The sequence below is a fragment of the Leucoraja erinacea genome, chromosome 1 (assembly GCF_028641065.1).
Source record: "Leucoraja erinacea ecotype New England chromosome 1, Leri_hhj_1, whole genome shotgun sequence".
In the NCBI taxonomy this organism is placed as follows: Eukaryota; Metazoa; Chordata; class Chondrichthyes; order Rajiformes; family Rajidae; genus Leucoraja; species Leucoraja erinaceus.
Genome location: NC_073377.1, coordinates 8914742 through 8937018, shown reverse-complemented (window position 1 = coordinate 8937018; position 22277 = coordinate 8914742). Strand labels below are relative to the sequence as shown.

The 22277-nt window shown below is 46.3% G+C and overlaps 2 protein-coding genes across 4 annotated transcripts in view; both read left to right on the top strand.

The window, feature by feature from the left end:
• LOC129705670 (lysine-specific demethylase 3A-like) overlaps positions 1-22277 on the top strand; it is an 87316-nt gene that overhangs the window by 16731 nt on the left and 48308 nt on the right. For all 3 annotated transcript variants that reach the window (XM_055649565.1, XM_055649481.1, XM_055649400.1), the window contains exons 3-9: positions 3455-3568; positions 5781-5886; positions 9454-9578; positions 11870-11966; positions 15167-15684; positions 18566-18702; positions 20302-21017. In XM_055649565.1, the coding sequence (XP_055505540.1) occupies positions 3455-3568; positions 5781-5886; positions 9454-9578; positions 11870-11966; positions 15167-15684; positions 18566-18702; positions 20302-21017 (1813 nt within the window). The remainder of the gene's footprint in view (positions 1-3454; positions 3569-5780; positions 5887-9453; positions 9579-11869; positions 11967-15166; positions 15685-18565; positions 18703-20301; positions 21018-22277) is intronic.
• The window catches only part of ptcd3 (pentatricopeptide repeat domain 3), a 354967-nt gene that overhangs the window by 332029 nt on the left and 661 nt on the right, over positions 1-22277 (top strand). Inside the window, exon 21 of the mRNA XM_055649765.1 lies at positions 22118-22277. This exon is cut by the window's right edge and continues 661 nt beyond it. Coding sequence (XP_055505740.1) covers positions 22118-22261 — 144 coding nt within the window. The 3' untranslated portion in view covers positions 22262-22277. The remainder of the gene's footprint in view (positions 1-22117) is intronic.

The window sequence follows — 22277 nt, the reverse complement described above, 5'->3', positions numbered from 1 at the left end:
TATCCCCCCCCTCCATCATCTTGGTACTCCTCACGTGGCAGTTGGGAAGCACACAATTTCAGAATACTATTGTGTGATTGAGATAATAATTCACCCCCTTGTTTTTGCCGCCAAAGTGGATAACCTCACCTTTAGCTACATTATACTGCATCTGCCCACTCACTCAACCTGTCCAGGTCACCCTGCAACCTCCTAACATCCTCTTCACAGTTCCCACTGCCACCCAGCTTTGTGTCATCCGCAAACGTGCTAGTGTTGCTCCTAATTCCCTCTTCCAAATCATTAATATATATGGTAAACAGTTGCGGCCCCAACACCGGCACTCCACTCGCCACTGCCTGCCATTCTGAAAAGGACCCGTTCACTCCTACTCTTTGCTTCCGGTCTGCCAACCACTTTTCTATCCATGTCAACACCCTACCCCCAATACCATGTGCTCTAATTTTCGTCACCAATCTCCTGTGCGGGACCTTATCAAAGGCTTTCTGAAAGTCTAGATACACTACATCCACTGGCACCCCTTCATCTATTTTACTTGTCACAAAATCCTCAAAAAATTCCAGAAGATTAGTCAAGCATGATTTCCCTTTCATAAAACCATGTTGACTTGGACTAATCCTTTTACTGCTATCCAAATGCCCCATTATTACCTCTTTAATAATTACCTCTAACTCCAGCATCTTTCCCACCACCAAAGTCAGGCTAACTGGTCTGTAATTCCCCGTTTTCTCTCTCGCTCCTTTCTTGAAAAGTGGGATAACATTAGCTATCCTCCAATCCATAGGAACTGATCCTGAATCTATTGAACATTGGAAAATGATCACCAATGCGTCCACTATTTCTAGAGCCACCTCCCTGGGATGCAGACCATCAGGCCCAGGGGATTTATCATCCTTCAGTCCCATTAGCCTACCCAATACTATTTCTCGCCTAATGAAAATTTCTTTCAGTTCCTCTACCCCCTTAGATCCTCTGTCCTCCAGTACATCTGGGAGATTGTTTGTGTCTTCCTTAGTGAAGACAGATCCGAAGTACCTATTCAACTCTTCTGCCATTTCCTTGTTGCCCATGATAATTTCACCCATGTCTGCCTTCAAGCGACCCACATTTGACTTTGCTACTCTTTTTCCCTTAACATATCTAAAGAAGCTTTTACTGTCCTTCTTTATATTCCTGGCTAGCTTCCCCTCGTACTTCATCTTTTCAACCCGTATTGCCCGTTTTGTTTCCTTCTGTTGTCCTATGAAAGTTTCCCAATCCTCTGGCTTCCGGCTACTCTTTGCTGTGTTATACATCTTCCTTCTCCTCTTGTGGCGTTGTTATTATATTTGGCCCTTCAGATCTATGCAGCTGACTAGGAGAGCAATCCAATTCTTTCCCCCTCGTCTTATTGCCCTGTATTCCTGCAAAATATTTTAGTTTAGTTTAGAGATACAGCGCAGAAACAGGCCCTTAAGTCCATCAAGTCTGCGCCGACCAGCGATCCCCGCAAACTAACACTACCCTGCAACACCAAGGCCAATTTACAATTTTACCAAGCCAATACACACAAAACCTGTATGTGTTTGTAGTAGGGGAGGAACCTGGAGATCCTGCAGAAAACCCACACAGGTCACGGGGAGATGGTACAAACTCCGTGCAGACGGCACCCATAGACAGTATCGAACCAGGGTCTCTGACGCTGCAAGGCATCAACTCTACTGCTGCGTCACCGTGCCGCCCCTCACCTTTGCCTGTTGATCTACTCTGAGTAATGCTCAGCAGGAATTTTAAATTAATTTAATTTAATGACGTGGGGGAGGTCAGAGACCTCGAAGGAAGCCATGCGGTCAAGGAGAACATGTAACACGGGTCGGAATTGAACCCCCGCTCTCTCAAGCCGCGAGGCAGCAACAGACACTGCTGTGCCACCAGTCGATCTGTCTGCACTCTTGGGCAGAATGTTCATTTGAAATAAAGTCCGTGAACCCTCACCTCTGCCATTCACTCCTCCCAAGTGATGCTGTTGAGCATTTACTCGTGGCTCTGTCTCTTTAAGATGGATACCTTCACTCTTGCATTACTTCAATGTTTGTTGGGGGGCCCATAAAATGGCTTGCAGGATCTTACTTCACTTGGGATTTTTTTCAGTTAAGTTTTTCTTGTTCAGGGATGTGATATGGATTTGTTGTCTGTCTCTGATGCTAAATGTTTCATTTGCCGGTTTTCATATAACAATTACAGCACGGAAACAGGCCATCTCGACCCTTCTAGTCCGTGCCGAACACATAATCCCCCCTAGTCCCATATACCTGCGCTCAGACCATAACCCTCCATTCCCTTCCCATCCATATAACTATCCAATTTATTTTTAAATGATAAAAACGAACCTGCCTCCACCACCTTCACTGGAAGCTCTTTCCACACAGCCACCACTCTCTGAGTAAAGAAGTTCCCCCTCATGTTACCCCGAAACTTCAGTCCCTTAATTCTCATGTCATGTCCCAGACTGATTCCTGGGATGTCAGGACTGTCTTATGGAGAAAGACTTGTTGGACCCACCTTCTGATCTTCCCTACTCTCAGTGGGAAAAGGGATCTTTTCCACGTCTAACTCCCGATGTCTATCCAGGACAAGGGGTCTCATCAGTTTTAAAAACCTCTATCAAGAGAGTGGTGAATCCCCTTAACCTTCTGCGCTCCAAAGAATAAAGCCCTCAACTTGTTCAACCTTTCTCTGTAATGAGGTTTTCTCCAATATTTAATTGAAAGGAACACTGAACTTGTTACAGGAACCGTATAAACTTCCTCGGTTTAGTTTAGAGATACAGCACACAAACAGGCCCTACCGTCCACTGAGTTCGCACCGCCCAGCGTTCCCCATAAACCAGGACTATCCTACGCACTGGGGATGATTTACTTTACGTATTTGGCTTTACTGAAGCCAATTACAAACTACAAACGTCTTTGGAATGTGGGAGGAAACCGGAGAAAACCCACGTGGTCACCGAGAGAACGCGCAAACTCCGTACAGACAGCACCCGTAGACAGGATCGAACCTGTGTCTCTGGTGTTGTAAGACAACAACTCTACCGCTGCGCCACCGGGCCATTCTTGTTTCACTTCCCTCTTCATAAAAAGTTTTTGGCTGTCATTGAATACGTTCTAAGCTTTTTAAGCACATTTACAAAATCATATTTAACTCAATGTCTGCAGTATGCTATTTGCACTTTTCTATATTGCACCTTTATTATTGCACTTTAATAACATACCTCAAAATGTTACTACAGTCTGGCACACTGAATATTTTAAATAATGTATATTGTCTATCTTATTGGTATATTGTCTGTCTGTGTTATAAATATTACTTGCACATTTGGAGTATGACGAAACGCAATTTCAATCCAATTTATTTGAATTGACAATAAAGTTTACTTTGAACTTTGAACTTTGTATTTCTTGTGTGGTTATTCCAGACATTCAAATGCTTGACGGATAAGGTTGGGATTGGACCGATAACAGCAGTGGAATTTCTTGCTGACAAGCACCGAATGTTTCTGCAAAAAGATGTCCATCTTCAGTCCTTGAAGGTAAGAGATTCCACACACCTTTGAAAGGAAAAAGCTGGAGTAACTCAGCGGGACAGGGAGCGTTCAAAGCAGGCAACTGTGTGCACAATATCACTTAACTCTAATGAGTATGTCACATAGTCGTGTTGCATGACTTTGGTTAGGTCGCATTTGGAGTATTGTCGACCCTTCACTGGAAAGATATGGAGGCTTTGGAGAAGTTTACCATATACTGCCTGAATTGAGTATTAGCTACAAGGAGAGGCTGGACAAACTTGGATTGTTGAGGGGCATGTTGGAATTTGAGGGGCGACCTGATAGCAGTATATAAGATTATGAGAGGCAGAGATAAGTGATAGGAGCAGGATTAGACCATTCAGCCCATCGTCTACTCTACCATTCAATCATGGCTTACCTATCTTTCCCTCTTAACCCCATTCTCCTGACACCCTTGAGGTGTGGTTCATTGTCAAATCTTTCCCACCCAGGTGGGAATGTCAAAGATTAGAGGGGATAGCTTTAAGGCGAGAGAGGCAAAGTTTAAAGGGGAAGTGCTTGCTAAGTTTAAGTGGTAAGTGCCTGAAACGTGCTGCCAGGGGTGGTGGTGGAGGCCTAATTCTGCTCCTACATCCTATGGCCTTAACCTTTCTCTGAAATGGCGGGCGGACAAAAGCAAAGTTTAAGAGCCTGCGGCATCTACCTCCCGACATGTTAATAAAGAAAATATTAATCATTCATTTGCAATCATAGAATAACGTCCTTTCCACAGAACCCCTACCCCACTCCGTATCAGCAGAAAATCCCGCTGTATAATGTTCAAGAACTAAATGTTGCAGATTTAAGTTGAGAGGGGAAAGATTTAATAGGGAAGTGTGAAGGGCAGGTTTTTCACACTGAGGGTCGCGCTGGTAAATGGAATAACCCACATAAGAGATTAGTATACAAACTTAAAGCACACGGTATTGGGGGTTCAGTATTGATGTGGGCAGTGAACTGGCTGGCAAACAGGAAGCAAAGAGTAGGAGTAAACGGGTCCTTTTCACAATGGCGGGCAGTGACTAGTGGGGTACCGCAAGGCTGAGTGCTGGGACCCCAGCTATTTACAATATATATTAATGATTTGGACGAGGGAATTGAATGCAACATCTCCAAGTTTGCGGATGACACTAAGCTGGGGGGCAGTGTTAGCTGTGAGGAGGATGCTAGGAGGCTGCAAGGTGACTTGGATAGGCTGGGTGAGTGGGCGAATGTATGGCAGATGCAGTATAATGTGGATAAATGTGAGGTTATCCACTTTGGTGGCAAAAAACAGGAAAGCAGACTATTATCTAAATGGTGGCCGATTAGGAAAAGGAGAGATGCAACGAGACCTGGGTGTCATGGTACACCAGTCATTGAAAGTAGGCATGCAGGTGCAGCAGGCAGTGAATAAAGCGAATGGTATGTTAGCATTCATAGCAAAAGGATTTGAGTATAGGAGCTGGGAGGTTCTACTGCAGTTGTACAGGGTCTTGATGAGACCACACCTGGAGTATTGCGTACAGTTTTGGTCTCCAAATCTGAGGAAGGACATTATTGCCATAGAGGTAGTGCAGAGAAGGTTCACCAGACTGATTCCTGGGATGTCAGGACTTTCATATGAAGAAAGACTGGATAGACTCTGCTTATACTCGCTAGAATTTAGGAGATTGAGGGGGGATCTTATAGAAACTTACAAAATTCTTACGGGATTGGACAAGCTAGATGCAGGAAGATGGTTCCCGATGTTGGGGAAGTCCAGGACAAGGGGTCACAGCTTAAGGATAAGGGGGGAAATCCTTTAAGACCGAGATGAGAAAAGCATTTTTCACACAGAGAGTAGTGAATCTCTGGAACTCTCTGCCACAGAATGTAGTTGAGGCCAGTTCATTGGCTATATTTAAGAGGGATGTGGGTGTGGCCCTTGTGGCTAAAGGGATTAGGGGGTATGGAGAGAACCCCCATATTTTCTATGTATCTATGAACTGCCGGAGGAGATAGTTGAGGCAGGTGCACAAACAAAGTTTAAAAGACATTTGCGCAGGTACATGGATAGAAATGGTTTAGAGGAATATGTTATGGAAGCTTAGATGGGGTATCTTGGTCGGCATGAGCAGTTGGCCATGTTTCTCTGCTATATGGCTCTTTCATTCTACATGTTATAATGCATAATGTTTTGATTTCCTTATAAAATACCCATTGCACACATCTATAGAAGAATATGGATTGTTGGGACCAACCTCTTCGGGATAACAAGGAAATTTGTGCCAAAATTAAGAGCTGGTTCATTAAGCAATCGTCACAAGAACTCTTCCTTCGTGGTGAGTTTTTCGAAGGTTGTGGTCATCTCCTTCTGTTAAGTTAATTTTATAATCTTTTTTACCTAATTATATCTTGGTGGCGGTGGTGGGGGGGGGGGGGGGGGGGAGTGGGAGACAATGGGGACCCGGCGTGGAGTGACGCTCGGGGGCGGTGGGAGAACAAAGGGGACCCGGTATGGGGGATGATGGGGGGGGGGCCCTCTAGTTTAGAATCCTCTGCCCAGGGGATAAGTCTGTGTTTGTTTGTTTGTTTGTTTGTTCCGGTGAAGGCGCTGTGCCCACAGCAGCCAGACAACAGTCGCTTGTGTTTTTCTTTTTGTTTTCACTTTTAATTTCAAGTTTTTGTGTACCCTTGTGTGTTGTGATTGTCGGCAGACCAATTTCCCTCCAGGGGCGAATAAAGTTTATCGTATTGTGGTTATTGTGTCATTTATCTTCCATGCTGTCTGTTTGTTGGTAATTAAGACTTTCCATGAAGTGGGTGTGGCCATTACTGCTGTCACCTGAAATATGTTGCAAAGGGAACCACTGCGAGGAAATCTTTAATGGTGGAAATCTGAAATAGAAACTGCACAATCCAAGGCCAGAAATGGAAAAGTATTAGTGAGTCGCAATCATTCAAAATCTCAAGCTGTGCAGAGAAGATCTGTAAAGTGATGGGGACTGATCAACAGTATTTAGTTTAGTTTATTGTCACGTGTACCGAGGTACAGTGAAAAGCTTTTGTTGTGTGCTATCCTGTCAGCAGAAAGACAATACACGATTACAATCGATCCACCAACAGTGTACAAATACACGATGAAGGGAATTGCATGATGGAGGGTTATGGTATGAGTGCAGGCAGGTGGGACTAAGGGAAAAAAGTTGTTCGGCACGGACTTGTAGGGCCGAGATGGCCTGTTTCCGTGCTGTAATTGTTATATGGTTATAATAGTATTTAGTGCAGGATTAAGTCCAGTAAAGTCCGATCAAAGATATTCGAGGGTCTCCAATGAGGTAGATAGTAGCTCAGGATTGCTCTTTGGTTGTTGGTAGGATGGTTCAGTTGCCTGATTACAGCTGGGAAGAAACTGTCCCTGAATCTGGAGGTGTGCATTTTCACACCTCTTGCCTGATGAGAGAGGAGAAAAGAGGGAGTGGCCGGGATGCGACTCGTCCTTGATTATGCTGCTGGCCTTGCCGAGGCAGCGTGATGTGTAAATGGAGTCAATGGAAGGGAGGTTGGTTTGTGAGATGGTCTGGGCTGCGTCCACAATTCTCTGCTATTTCTTGCGGTCTTGGATGGAGCTGTTCCCAAACCAAGCTGTGAAGCATCCAGATAAAATGCTTTGTACGGCGCAGGGCGGAGGGAATGGAGTGACGTGAATCCTTTGTAGACTGAGGAAATTAGTTTAACTTGGCGTCATATGAGGAAACGCTTTTTCACACTGAGAGTTGTGAGTCTGTGGAATTCTCTGCCTCAGGGGGTGGTAGAGGCCAGTTCTCTGGATACTTTCAAGAGAGAGCTGGATGGGGCTCTTAACGATAGCGGAGTCAGGGGATATGGGGAGAAGGCAAGAACGGGGTACTGGTTGGGGATGATCAGCCATTATCACCGAATGGCCTACTCCTGTGTTAAACTGAGTTCTTTCAATCTAAAGTCAACTTGACTCAAACACTTGTTGCTGTTAAAATCTATTCTTTATTCAGCTGAGACTAGTCTCTTGAACCTTCCAACACAGATGTTCTGGGGCGGGTCCAGAGAAGAGTAACTTTGATACAAACTCATGGCATTTATATAGGTATTACACATTTCAGACACAGAGGGTATGACAAGCTAGTAACCAATCATCTGAGTCCTTCTGGTGATTTACAACATCAGTCACATGAGCCCCCTTCCCTGGCCTCATTACAGCCTTCGTTTGCCTGTGCTTTATAACTGTTTTAGAATTATTTTATTTCAACACAGCAAAACCCCAGAAGGCTCTTATGAAAGATCACTCCTCAAAATACAAGATACATATATAACACAATGATCACACAAGTCATACACACTGTCTATATCAAGAGAAAATATATTTCTATAAATCGAAACAATTTCTATAAGTCTAAAGTGTACCTTTCTACTAAGACAATACATTTCATAATTGGTGTTACTATAATTTTACCGATTTTGAAATACCATTACCTATGTCTTTAAAACATTAATTATATAAGTTTGCTGAATTACAGTTTCTAAGTTCAAAACGCACATTTCCATCTCCCATCCAAGGATACTTGGGTTGTAAATCTGTCAATTTAGTTAATATGAGTTTGGTGCCTTTCCTGTTATCGGGAAGTAGGATTTCCAATCTCATGTACCAGGCAGAACACAAGAGACTACATCTCAGACCATTACGTCAGAATTCCATCTGCTTCAACCTTCTATAAACTACTCCCTCAATCTAATTATTTCTCAAAGCAACTATTCCTTCACTTACATCTTATTCCTTATCACACATTATAATTGGACACAGCCAAGGCTAACTGCAGCCTATCTTCTCTCAGCCTTGAATTCTGTCTCAAACCTAGCATAACAAGCCATAACGCTTCACCTTTATGTCACATTCAGAGCTCAAAAATGTGCCATAGAGACAGAGCAGATGGCCTAAGAAGAGGCCCCTTATTCAGCTTCCCATTCTTCAACACAAAGCCATATCAAATACAATTCCCTCCAGTGCTATAATTGCCCCAAACAATAACCTAAGCTAAGCAGGTACCGGTTCAGGCCTCCATGTTTTGATTCATCTTTGCCTGTTTGCACTTTATTTCGGTTCAGGAAAACTTTTCTTTTGCAATTTACCTAGCTTATATAAAAGTCACTATCCATGCGGTTCTATTTGTATAATATTTCCTCATCTGCACCTATTGTCTATTGCCTATTGTGTTTATCATGGATATTGTGGCCCAAGGTGCCTGGTTCCGTGCTGTTCTGTGTTCAATGTCAAGTTCTGTTGACTTGGCCTAGCCAGTGGCTGTTGTAATTGAGTTCTGTTGATTCATTTAGATGAAGGCTTTGAAATAACTTTATAAAAGCAGACATTGGTTTCTGTCTTCCAAATAGAAAAATGCTGGTGAGTTTTCAGAAGGTGGATCTGTAAACATGACCTTGTGGGTGGCTCGGCCAAGTCAGCAGCTCATTGGTAGCCATAGGCCTCTTGTTTCGCAGTGCCTGGATAGAGTGCATGTGGAGAGGATGTTTCCACTGGTTGGAGGGTCTGGGACCAGAGAACAAAATTATGTACCTTTAGGAAGGAGATGAGGGAGAATTTCTTTAGTCAGAAGGTGGTGAATCTGTGGAATTCATTGCCACAGAAGGCCGTGGAGGCTAAGTCAGTGGATATGTTTATGGCAGAGATTGGCAGAACCCTGATTAGTACGGGTGTCAGGGGTTATGGGGAGAAGGCAGGAGAATGGGGTTGATAGGGAAAGATAGATCAGCCATGATTGAATGGCGGAGTGGACTTGATGGGCCGAATGGACTAATTCTGCTCCTGGAACTTAGGGACTTGTGCCTGCAGTTTTGACCTGTGTTCCTCTGTTTATCAGGTACAACCAACCTGACTGGCTATAAAGTCAAGGTGTACGACTTGAAATCTTCCACCCAGTGGTGTTCGGCCGTTGTGACTCATCACAACTTATTAACGCGCTTGGTGCAAATCAGAAGTGAGCAGGTAATTAAAATGATTTGATGCCAAGTAAAATTCCACTTTGAGTAGCAGTTTTATTCGTGCGCTGAAAATGGAGGAATTCAAAATGTAACCTTTAATGACGTGTTTGATGCTTACGAGGGCACGGTGACTTGCAGTTAATACTGTTGCTGCACACCTCCAGGGACCCCGTTCAATCCTGACGTCAAGTACCCTTCTGCTGTATTTTGTATTTTCTCTGACCACATGGATGTTCCCCTGGATGATATAGTTTCCTCTTGCGCCCCCGAGACAGTGGCTCACTCAAATGGCTGTGGGGAAAAATTAATCCAGTGTAACTGAGTGAAAGGAAAATGGGTGTGGGTAAGGGGGTAGAGAAAGGGAATAACCCGCGTGGAAGTATATGAGCGAATGGGATAGACTGGAGTGCTCTGAGAGCCAGCATTGCCTTGGTGGGCTGAATGGCCACCTCCTGTGACAAACAATGAGTGAGGTGTGGTGATGGTTTGGTTTAGTTTAGAGATACAGTACGGAAATTGGCCGTTTGGCCCACCGAATCCACGCCGACCAGCGATCACCCGTTCACACAAGTTTTATCTTATCTCACTTTCATATCCACTCCCTACATGCGAGGGGCAATTTTACAGAGGCCAATTGACCTACAAGCCCACACGTCTTTGGGATGTGGGTGGAAACCGGATCACCCGGAGGAAACCCACGCGGGCACAGGGAGAACATCAACTTGCTCCCAAGAATTATTCCATTAATTCATTATAATTCATTTAACGATAAATGCAAACTCCACACTTACACCACCCGAGGTCGGGATAGAACACGAGTCTCTGCTGCTGTGAGGCAGCAGCTCCACCCGCTGCACCACTACTGCCTCAAAATAGTGATTCTGAAAGAAATAATTGTTAAATAAATTATAATAAATTAATTTATAATTCTTGGAGCAAGTTGATGGCGAGCTAGTTAGCACTAAGCACATAATCGCATGAGTTACATAGAAACATAGAAAATAGGTGCAGGAGGCGGCCATTCGGCCCTTCAAGCCAGCACCACCATTCATTGTGATCATGGCTGATCATCCCCTATCAGTACCCCGTGCCTGCCTTCTCCCCATATCCCTTGACTCCACTAGCCCCTAGAGCTCTATCTAACTCTCTCTTAAATCCATCCAGTGATTTGGCCTCCACTGCCATCTGTGGCAGGGAATTCCATAAATTCACAACTCTTCTGGGTGAAAACGTTTTTTCTCACCTCAGTCTTAAATGACCCCCCCCTTTATTCTAAGCGTGGCCCCTGGTTCTGGAGCCATATAGCATGAAAACAGGCCCTTTGGCCCAATTTGCCCACGCCGACCAACATGTCCCATCTGCACTAGTCTCACATGCCTGCATTTGGCCCTTATCCCTCTGAATCTGACAATACATGTACCTGTCCATCCTACAGGCAATTACAGTAAAATCCTTGACGCTGAATTCCTAAAGTCGCACGTTTTATCCAAGAAACATTTAAACACCCAGGTGTTGAAATTTCATCCAGTTTGGTCATTGGCTTTGCAGGAGTGGAATGTTTTTATTTGGATTCTTTGAGTTAGAGGCAAAATTGCATTGTTATAGTCTAAAGTGATGTACAGAGCACCCATGGATAGAGCGCAGAAATGCATTCTTGCGCTGAACCTCCTAATGGTACCGTCATTAAACTAACCATCGTCCTGAAGCTTCACAGCCGAGCGGCCCTGAATTTACAGAACCAGGTTGTGGATTCCGTCTTGCTGAGCCCATGGCAGGTTCTAATATTGAAGTAGAGGCGCAAGGAACTGCAGATACTGGTTTGCGACAAAAAAATAAGATGCAAAGTCCTGGAGTAACTCAGTGGGTCAGGCAGCATCTCCGAAGAAAATGGATAGATGAAGATTTAGGTCGGAATGCTTCTTCAAGCTTTGGGGGGGGGGGGGGGGAGAGAGAGAGCATCACAGACTGCTGTGGAGGTCAAGTCAATGGATGTTCTTAAAGGCGGAAATTGGCAGATTCTTGATTAGTACGTGTGTCAGGGACTATGGGATGAAGGCAGGAGAATGGAGTTGAGAGGGGATAGATAGATCAGCCGTGATTCAATGGCACAGTAGACTTGATGGACTGAATGGCCTTATTCTGCTCCTGCAACTTATGAACACAAAGCTGGAAGCTCGGCAAGTAAAATTGAAGTCTTTTGTTTTTTTGTTCCATGGGCAACGTGCCTTGTGTGAATCCTTTTTGAGCTTTGGCCTGAGGTATTTAAGCAGCAGAACATGTCTTTGTATGTTGCAGGCGTCTGAGAAGCAGATTGTTGACCCTGCTCTGATTCACATGGATTTCCTTCACGAGGAGGATGTTGAGGCACTGACCAAGAACGGGATTGAATCCGGTGAGTAACTGAGCTACGATATTTAGTTACCGACTAACCTTCAGACATCTGGATCATTTTGGGGGCATGGGGAGAGGATAGATAGTTTAGAGTTCCAGCGTGAAAACAGGCCCTTGGGCCTACCGAATCAGCGCCAACCAGGGATTACCCCGTGAACTAGCTCTATCCTGCACACTCGGTGGGCTGAATGGCCTCCTCCTGTGACAAACAATGAGTGAGGTGTGGTGTTAGTTTGGTTTAGTTTAGAGATACAGCATGGAAACAGGCCCATTGGCCCACCGAGTCCACACCGCCCAGCGACCACCCGTTTTATGTTGTCCCATTTTCGTATCCACTCCCTATACATAGAAACATAACATTAGGTGCAGGAGTAGGCCATTCGGCCCTTCGAGCCTGCACCGCCATTCAATATGATCATGGCTGATCATCCAACTCAGTATCCCGTACCTGCCTTCTCTTCATACCCTCTGATCCCCTTAACCACAAGGGCCACATCTAACTCCCTCTTTAATATAGCCAATGAACTGGCCTCGACTACCCTCTGTGGCAGAGAGTTCCAGAGATTCACCACTCTCTGCGTGAAAAAAAGTTCTTCTCATCTCGGTTTTAAAGGATTTCCCCTTTATCCTTAAGCTGGTGACCCCTTGTCCTGGACTTCCCTAACATCGGGAACAATCTTCCTGCATCTAGCCTGTCCAACCCCTTAAGAATTTTGTAAGTTTCTATAAGATCTCCTCTCAATCTTCTAAATTCTAGAGAGTATAAACCAAGTCTATCCAGTCTTTCTTCATAAGACAGTCCTGACATCCCAGGAATCAGTCTGGTGAACCGTCTCTGCACTCCCTCTATGGCAATAATGTCCTTCCTCAGATTTGGAGACCAAAACTGTACGCAATACTCCAGGTGTGGTCTCACCAAGACCCTGTACAACTGCAGTAGAACCTCTCTGCTCCTATACTCAAATCCTTTTGCAATGAAAGCTAACATACCATTCGCTTTCTTTACTGCCTGCTGCACCTGCATGCCTACCTTCAATGACTGGTGTACCATGACACCCAGGTCTCGCTGCATCTCCCCCCTTTCCCAATCGGCCACCGTTTAGGTAAGAAGCTGCTTTCCCGTTTTTGCCACCAAAATGGATAACCTCACATTTATCCACATTAAACTGCATCTGCCAAACGTTTGCCCACTCACCCAGCCTATCCCAAGTCATGGACACGAGGGGCCATTTTACAAGACGCCAATTAACCTACAAACCTACACGTCTTTGGCGGGTGGGAGGGAACCGGAGCACCCGGAGAAAACCCACAAGGTCAAAGAGGGAACGTACAGACAGAACCCGAAGCCAGGATCGCACTCGGGCCTCTGGCTGCTGTCAACAAAAACTCTACCGCTGCACCATCGTTGTGAAAGTTAGCAGCGAGCTACAAAAATATCGGGGGAGAGTGGGGTGAACAAGCAGGATCGCACAGGCCGGGGAGCCACAGACGCCGGAGATGGGCCCGGTAGTCACGCTGCTCGCTCTCACCACTCCCGCAACCGGGAGACTGGCGGAAGTGCAGTGGGGAGAGGTTGCAACGGGAGTATCAAAATCCATTACACGGAGACCCGATATTGCGAGGGTTTACTGTATCGCTTCTCTTCCGGTGGAGTGTTCCCGGCATTTTCAGCTTTAACTCGGGTTTCCAGCACCTGCAATGTTAATCTGTCCTGTCTGTCTCTGTTTTCATTGGTTACATTAAACAGAAGATTACAGTCTACCAAACCAATTAACCTACAAACCTGTACGTACTTTGAGCGTGGGGGGGGGGGGGGGGGGGGGGGGGGGGGGGGAGCACCAGAGCACCCGGAGAAAACCCACGCAGGTCACGGGGAGAACGTACAGACAAGCACCCACAGTCTGGATCTAACCCGGGTCTCTGGTGCTGTGAGGCAGCAACTCTACTGCTGTGCCATCCCTCATTGACATCTCCCTCGCCTTTCTCAATCTCTCGAGCAGTATTTATAACTCAACAAATGTGGACATGGGCTGTCCACAAAGTAACTGCAGGCTGAATCAACATTTCTGATTTTAGTTCTGAATAGATTTTTTTTTTTTTTTAAATACATTGAAAAACCCTAAATATTTTCCAAGTTTGCACGCAGAGGTTGTTTCTTAGAAAATAGGTGTAGGAGGAGGCCCTTCGAGCCATTCTATTAGACTTGATACCTTGAATCTTTCCGTTTAACTTTGTCCTGAATCATGGCACGGCTCCTGGTTTGTGGTGCTAAAAGTGGCCTCCGCTGATGTCTCTGGAAGACATTGAGCTGTTCCTGGACATAGGATATAGAAACGGTTTCTTGGCCCACAATGTCTGTGCCGAACATGAAGCCAAGACCATCTCTTATCTGCCTGCATCATAATCCGTAGCCCTCCATTCCCAGCCAATCCATGTACCCATCCAAAAATCGCTTAAAAGCCTCTATTGTATCTGCCTCAACCACCACCACCAGCAGCACATTACAGGCACCGGCCGCCACTTATTTAAAAAAAACTTGCCCTGCACGTCTTTATAACGTTGCCCCACTCACTGTAAAGCTATAAGTCCGAAGAGCAGAATTGAGCCATTTGCCCCATCATGTCCATTCCGTTATTCAATTATGGCCAGGTCGACACAAAGTGCTGGAGTAACTCAGCGGGACGGGCAGCATCTCTGGACAGAGGGAATGGGTGATGTTTTGGGTCGTGACACTTCTTCAGACTCCGTCAGCCATTCCTTCTCTCCAGAGATGCTGCCTGTCCGCTGAGTTACTCCAGCATTTTGTGTCTACCTTTGATTTAAACCAGCACTGCAGTTCTTTCCTATTCTATTATGGCTGATCTACCTCAACCCCATTCTCCTGCCTTCTCCCCATAACCCTGACACCTTGATTACTCAAGAATCTGTCACTCTCCACCGTAAAAAATATCCATTGACTTGAGCTCCACAGTTGATGCCTTGTGGTATTTGCTTCGAAGGTGAGAGGGGCAAAGTTTGAAGGGGATGTGCCACACTGTAGAGAGATTAGGAGGGAGAGATAGATCAGCCACGATTGGATGGCGGAATACACTGGATGGGCCGAATGGCCTATTGCTTATGAATGGAGAGGTGCACGTTTTGTCAATGGTGTGATCGCTTTTGTTCAGCTCCGTGCACTGACTGCAGTTGTGTTAAACGCAGGTGACTCCACCAAAGCCCAATCAACGAAGAGAAAGTCTGCTGAGGTCCAGGACGACAACGGAGCTAAAAGAGCGAGGGACATACATGTGGATGAGACCGCGAGCCGCAGTGAGGAGCAGGGCCCCGCAGGGACTGCCGGCCTCCGCAGTAACGACAGCACTGCCCTCCCCGATCCAGCGCAGACCGTGGAGCTGCGGGGCGGGAAGGTGCCGCAACTCCCAGGGTCCGCCAGCTGCCGCAAGAACGGGCTTCTTCCCGAGGGCGGCGAGGAGGCCAAAAGTACGAACGCTCTGGCTCCCCAGAAGCCGAAGCCTTTGTTTGGGTTTAACGCCAGCTGGAACAGCTTTAACCTGGCTTTCTCCACCCGCCCATTGGATAACGGGCGCACGGTGGTAGTGGAGGACAAAGTGCAGCCCGCGGCCCGGCGAGAGGCCGCCACGCCCGCCGTCTCCAGCCTTCAGAAGCATCGGCCTGACTTCATCCGCTCGCGCAAGGATACCATTTATTCTCCCTTTGAAGTAAGCCTTGTTTTACCTGATCCCACCTTGGCCGCTCTTTAATGCCACTATTTATTTGCACACAGTTATAGAGTGATACAGTGTGGAAACAGGCCCACCTTGCCCACACCAGCCAACATGTCCCAGCTACACTAGTCCCACCTGCCTGCACTTGGTCCATATCCCTCCAAACTTTTCCTATCTATGTACCTATCTAACTGTTTCTTAAATGTTGGTATAGTCCCAGCCTCAACTACCTCCTCTGGCAGCTTGTTCCATACACCCACCACCCTTTGTGTGAAAAAGTTACCCCTCAGATTCCTGTGAAATCTTTTCCCCTTCACCTTGAACCTATGTCCTCTGGTCCTCGATTCCCCTACTCTGGGCGAGAGGTCTGTGCATCTAAGTTGCAGTTCGGTCTGACGAAGGGTCCTGACCTAAAACATCACCTCTACCGAGATACAGTGGAATACTTTTTCAGTATAGTTAAAAGATAAAGGGTGGCCCTTCGAGTCAGCGGGGACGAGCGGTTCCCGTACACTAGCGCTATCGTACAAACTGGGGTTGTCCTGTAGTCAGGATTGAACCAGGGTCTCTGGCGCTGTAAGGCGGCAACTCCCGCTGTGCCACTGTGCCGCCCTGATCTGCTGAGTTACTCCAGCGCATTGTGTCCTTCTGCAATAATAGTTATACTCCACGCAGGATTTCAAACTTCACCCAACTCAGCAGTCCCTTTTGGACCATATCCCTCGAAACCTTTCCCCTTAATCCACTCTGTACACGGACTCCAGATTTGGTAAATATATGCGCTATATAATTTCCGTACTTTTGCATTCAGTTCCCTAGGCAATGAATGATAAGTTATTGATGTTTCTAACTATTCACACTCTGTGCACATCAGAACTGCATGATGTTGAAATGTTTGGAAAATGTTATAAAATACTTTGCGTATCGTTGAGGCTCAGATCACCTTTGGTCCCTTGTAGATTCTAAGAACATAGAAATATAGAAAATAGGTACAGGAGTAGGCCATTTGGGCCTTCGAGCCAGCATTGCCATTCAATATGATCATGGCTGATCATCCAAAATCAGTACCCTGTTCCTTCTTTTCCCCCATATCCCTTGATTCCATTAACCCTAAGAGCTATATCTAACTTTCTCTTGAAAACATCCAGTGAATTGGCCTCCACTACCTTCTGTGGCACAGAATTCCACAGATTCACAACTCTCTGGGTGAAAAAGATTTTCCTCATCTCAGTCCTAAATGACTTCCCCTTATTCTTAAACTGTGTCCCCTGGTTCTGGTCTTTTTTCCTGCCTCTCGCCTGTCCACTCCCTTGAGAATTTTATATATTTCTCTGCGATATCCTCTCATCCTTCTAAATTCCATTGAATACAAGCCCAGTCGACCCATTCTTTCATCATATTATCAGTCCTGCCATCCTGGGAATTAACCTTGTGATCCTACGCTGCACTACCTCAATAGCAAGAATGTCCTTTCTCAAATTAGGAGACCAAAACTGCACACAATACTCCAGGTGCGGCCTCACCAGGGCCCTGTACAACTGCAGAAGGACCTCCTTGCTCTTATCGCTATGAAGGCCAACATGCCATTTGCTTTCTTCGCTGCGTGCTGTACCTGCATACTAACTTTCAGTGACTGATGTACAAGGATACCCAGGTCTCGTTGCGCCTTGCCTTTTCCTAATCTGACACCATTCAGATAATAATCTGCCGCCTTGTTCTTGCCACATTTACCCACATTATACTGCATCTACCCACTCGCCCAACCTATCCAAGTCACCCTGCAGCCTCATAGCATTCTCGCAGCTCGCACTGCCACCCAGCTTTGTGTCATCCGCAAACTCCACCCAGCTTTGTCATCCGCTGATGTGAAACCAATTCACTGGATGTATTCAAGAGAGAGTTAGATATAGCTCTTAGAGCTAACGGAATCAAGGGATATGGGAAGAAAGCAGGAACTGGGTACTCAAAGGGCCGAATGGCCTACTCCTACACCTATTTTCTATGTTTCTATGGAATATCCATCTGGTGAATAAATATTGGTGCATTTTAATGGAAGAAGTATTAACTTACAAAGCACTATACCAGGATTGAGCACAAATTATCACAAATTGGTTACAATTATCAAACACAATATTGTTGAATCACTGCCTACGATCTTTGCTCCTGGAGTGTGAAGATGTATTTTTTTGCTGATACGAGGAACTGCAGATGTTGGGTGACAGAATTGACACAAAATGCAGGGTCAGTGGGTCAGGCAGCATCTTTGGAGAACATGGAGAGGTGATGATTTGGGTCGGGACCATTCAGACTGATTGCGGGGTGGTAGCGGGGGAAGAAAGCTGGAAGAGAGGAGGGGCAGGACAAAGCCTCGCAAGCAATAGTTTGATGCAGGTGATGGGAGATGAAAATGGGGGGGTGGTGGGGAATAGATGCGAGTTCAGGTGGGGACACCGGAGTGAGTGTGGTGTAAAGGGTTTAAGGGGGGAGAAGGGAGGGGAGTTTTGTAGTTAACTAAAATTGGAGAATTAAATGTTGATCCCATTCTTTGTACCATATGTTCATAACCTCCCCATACGAGGTGTGGTTAGTTACCTAAAATTGGAGGATTCAAAATTGTTTGTGATATGAGTGTTTTGATGAAATGCCATCAGTAAAAACCTTCAGTAAAGCTGACCAGAGTGTAGAATACCTTTCCAGGATGTGGAAGGTGATAACCTGCCGTCTTCCATCTCTTTGGGTTGCCCTGCAGGTGAACAGAAGCCCTCCAGATTGTGACAGTGCATTTGCGTGGCGTATCCCTCGGGTAGTGAGAGAGTGTACCTTGTCCACGGACCCAACAAGCTAACGCTGCCCCACCTCCTTGTCCTCGCTGCAGGCTCAGTTTGTTCACTCGGCCCTGGGAGACATGCTGTTCGGTAGTGCTGCCACTACACCCGGTAGCAAGGAGCTGAGGCGCACCACACCTCCACCTGCCAACTCGCCTCCTGCCATCACCACCGCGGCACCCCCTGGGTGAGTCAACCTCTGCCACCTTCGGGAGATTAAAAAAACAAACTTGTTTCACACTGGAGATTAATATTTGATTTTAGAGTGGTCCTTCACAAATTGCATGTTGGTTTACCACTTTTCCTGCCAAATACAATTTCTACATGTGTAGGAAAGAACTGCAGATGCTGTTTTAAATGGAAGATAGACACAAAATGTCAGCGGGACAAGCAACATTTTTGGAGAGAAGGAATGGGTGACGTTTCAGATCGAGACCCTTCTTCAGACTGAAGAAGGGTCTCGACCTGAAATGTTACCCATTCCTTCTTTGCAGCCTGTCCCTCTGAGTTACAATTTCTACATGTCAATTATTGAAACTATTATTATATTTTTATTATATAAATATAATTCCTGAATAAATATTTAGAATTTATTTCTATTGTGGGAAAGTTGGCTTGGATGTAAGGACTGAGTTAACTGTACTAAACTATGTCCTTCCTAGTTTAATGTAGTGGAGTTTGAGCTTTGTTTATCGTTACTTGTATCGAGGTACAGTGAAAAGCTTTTGTGTACTAACAAAGTCTTGGGAAAGACAATACATGGTTACCATTGAGCCATCCATTGTGCACAGAGATATGATAAATGGAATGTCGTGATTAACATTTAGTTCCAGATAAATTTAGTAAAGTGTAGTTTATTTAACTACATGTGTGTACAGTAAAAGACTTGTTCTGCATGCTATCCTGTCCAATCCTACCATAGATAAATACAACATCTCTTCTGAAATAGCACACAGAAGGTTTCTACAACCCGGTAACTAACTTGCAACTTCTAAGTCTGTGAAAAATCCGAGCTTAGCCGATGGGGAACCTTATTTTGTCCTTTTTCCTGCGTTCCTCCCACTTGTCCATCAGCTCCTCGTGTGTCACTTGCCTACACTAAGAGGTCATTGGCCAGTTAACCTACCTGCAGGGTTTTTCAGGACTTGAGAAGATGTGGGAGGGAAACTGGTCACACTTAAGGACCTTTAAAAACCGAGGAGGGGGGGTGAATCTCTGGGTTCATTGGCTATATTTAAGAGGGAGTTAGATGTGGCCCTTGTGGCTAAAGGGATCAGGGGGTATGGAGGGAAGGCAGGTACAGGATACTGAGTTGGATGATCAGCCATGATCATATTGAATGGCGGTGCAGGCTCGAAGGGCCGAATGGCCTACTGCTGCACCTAATTTCTATGTTTCTATGTGTCACTTGCCTACACTAAGAGGTCATTGGCCAATTAACCTACCTGCAGGTCTTTGGGATGTGGGAGGAAACTGGAGCACTTGACGAGGGGGGGGGGAACGACGACATACAGTCACAGGGAGAACATGCAAGATCCAAGCAGACAGCATCCGAGGTCGGGATTGATCCTGGGCCTCGGGCAGCTGCTTTACCTGCAGCGGCGCTTCAATTCAACACTTTGCCAGCACGGTTTCTCTTATCTTTTTCTTCCCTTCTGCCATTCTTTTTGGGAAGAGTTGAAGCGGTGGGAGTGAGATCCAGTTGAGGGCCTCGTGCCGTTGATAATTTTGGTCACGGTTTCCGTGCCGATGGGCTGTTTGCTTCACCTTCTGTTTTGACGTTTAGGACCGTGAACCAGACGAGGATGGGGGCGTCCCTGAGCGGTGGTGACAATGTTTCAGCGAGCAGCGGCGGCGGCGGAGGCAGCAGCGCGGACCCCACCCGGCCTGACTCCGACTCCACAAGACTACCTCTGGGGTCCACACAGGAAGCTTCCTCTGAGGGGGGCTTCTCCGGGGCGGGTGGTTACACCACACGACAGTCCTGGTCTGGGTTTGCCTCCAACTGCCCCGTCCGTCCTGCGATGCCTTTGCAGCCGCCAGTGCCGTTCCAGGCTTCGAGGAGCGGGCTGTTGGGGAAGGGCGAGGAAAGGAGACCTCCCCCAGAGGAGGCCTCCGTCGCCATGACGACCTGCCCTGCGGAGGGCGGCCCAGCGCTCCCCGATGCCGGCGGCGGGTCTGGTGAGACGGGTGCCGCTCAGTTGAGCGCGACCCGGGGGTTCGGCCCCTCCGGTGCTATCCTGGGCGATGCCGAGAGCCAGCGACTCGCCAGACCTGACCATGCCAAGGGAAGCCGCGGCCAGGCTTCGCCGACGGGACCCGATACACAGGCCGAGGAGTACGAGAGTGACGCAGAGAGTACGACCAGCGAACTGAGCTGCTCGTCTGGAATGAGCTCCGAACTCGGGTCTGACCCCCCCACCCCCAAGACCTGGACACCCACTAAGGGGGAAGGAGGCGATCGGCCAAGGAACACGCTGTTTAAAGCAAGCAGAGGCAGAGGTGAGCGCACTGTTTACTCTGGGCACGTCATGAGGTCATACAGCACAGAAAGAGGCCCTTCGGCCCAACTCGCCCATGCCAACCAAGTTACCCCATCCAAGCTCGTCCCATTTGCCCATGTTTGTTTATAAATCATAGGATTAGGCCATTCAATCATGGCTGATCTATCTCTCCCTCTCAACCCCATTTACCTGTCTTCTCCCCAAAACCCCTGACACCCATACTAGTCTCGTATCTATCAATCTCTACCTTAAAAATATCCATTGACTTGGTCTCCACAGCAATGAATTCCACAGATTTACCACCCTCTGACTAAAGAAATTCTCATCTCCTTCCTAAAGGTACGTCCTTTTATTCTATTCTTTGATTATCCAGTGGGATTCAATGAGACCCTCCCTCGTCCTTCTAAACTCCAGAAAGTAATTTAGAGATACAGCGTGGAAATGGGCCCTTTGGCTCACCGAGCCCACTCCGCCCATCCATCACTTCTATACTAGTTCTATACACTAGGGGCAATTTACAGATTTCAAGTAACTTGCAAACCTGCACGTCTTTGAGATGTGGGACGAAACCAGAGCACCCAGAGAAAATGTACGTGGCCACAGGGAGAACGTACAAACTCCACACAGACAGCACCCATAGTCAGGATTGAACCCAGTTCTCTGGTGTTGTGAGGCAGCAACTCTACCGCTGCGCCACTGGGCTGCCCAGGTACTAACCCATTCATCCCCTGTGGCCATTCTCATAAACCTCCTCTGGACTATTGTAGTCGCTGGATAGTTCTTCATGCGCTCTCTACACCAGAGTGACTCATGGTCAAGAGTGTTTTATTGTGCCCTCCATGTTTGGGATAAAGACCCATCATTTATTCATTTGCCTCTGTACTCCACAATTTGAGATTTGTAATTTTAAAAAATCACATGTGGTTAAAGTGTAGATATTATTAAATGGTAATTTGATACATTTTGATTTCACCATGTAGAAATTACAGCAGTGTTTATACATAGTTCCCCCATTTCAGTGCACCATAATGTTTGGGACACATGGCTTCACAGGTGTTTGTAATTGCTCAGGTGTGTTTAATTGCCTCCGTAATGCAGGTACAAGAGAGATCTCAGCACCTAGTCTTTCCTCCAGTCTTTCCATCACATTTAGAAACTTTTATTGCTGTTTATCAACACGAGGACCAAAATTGTGCCAATGAAAGTCAAATAAGCCATTATGAGACTGAGAAACAAGAATAAAACTGTTAGAGACACC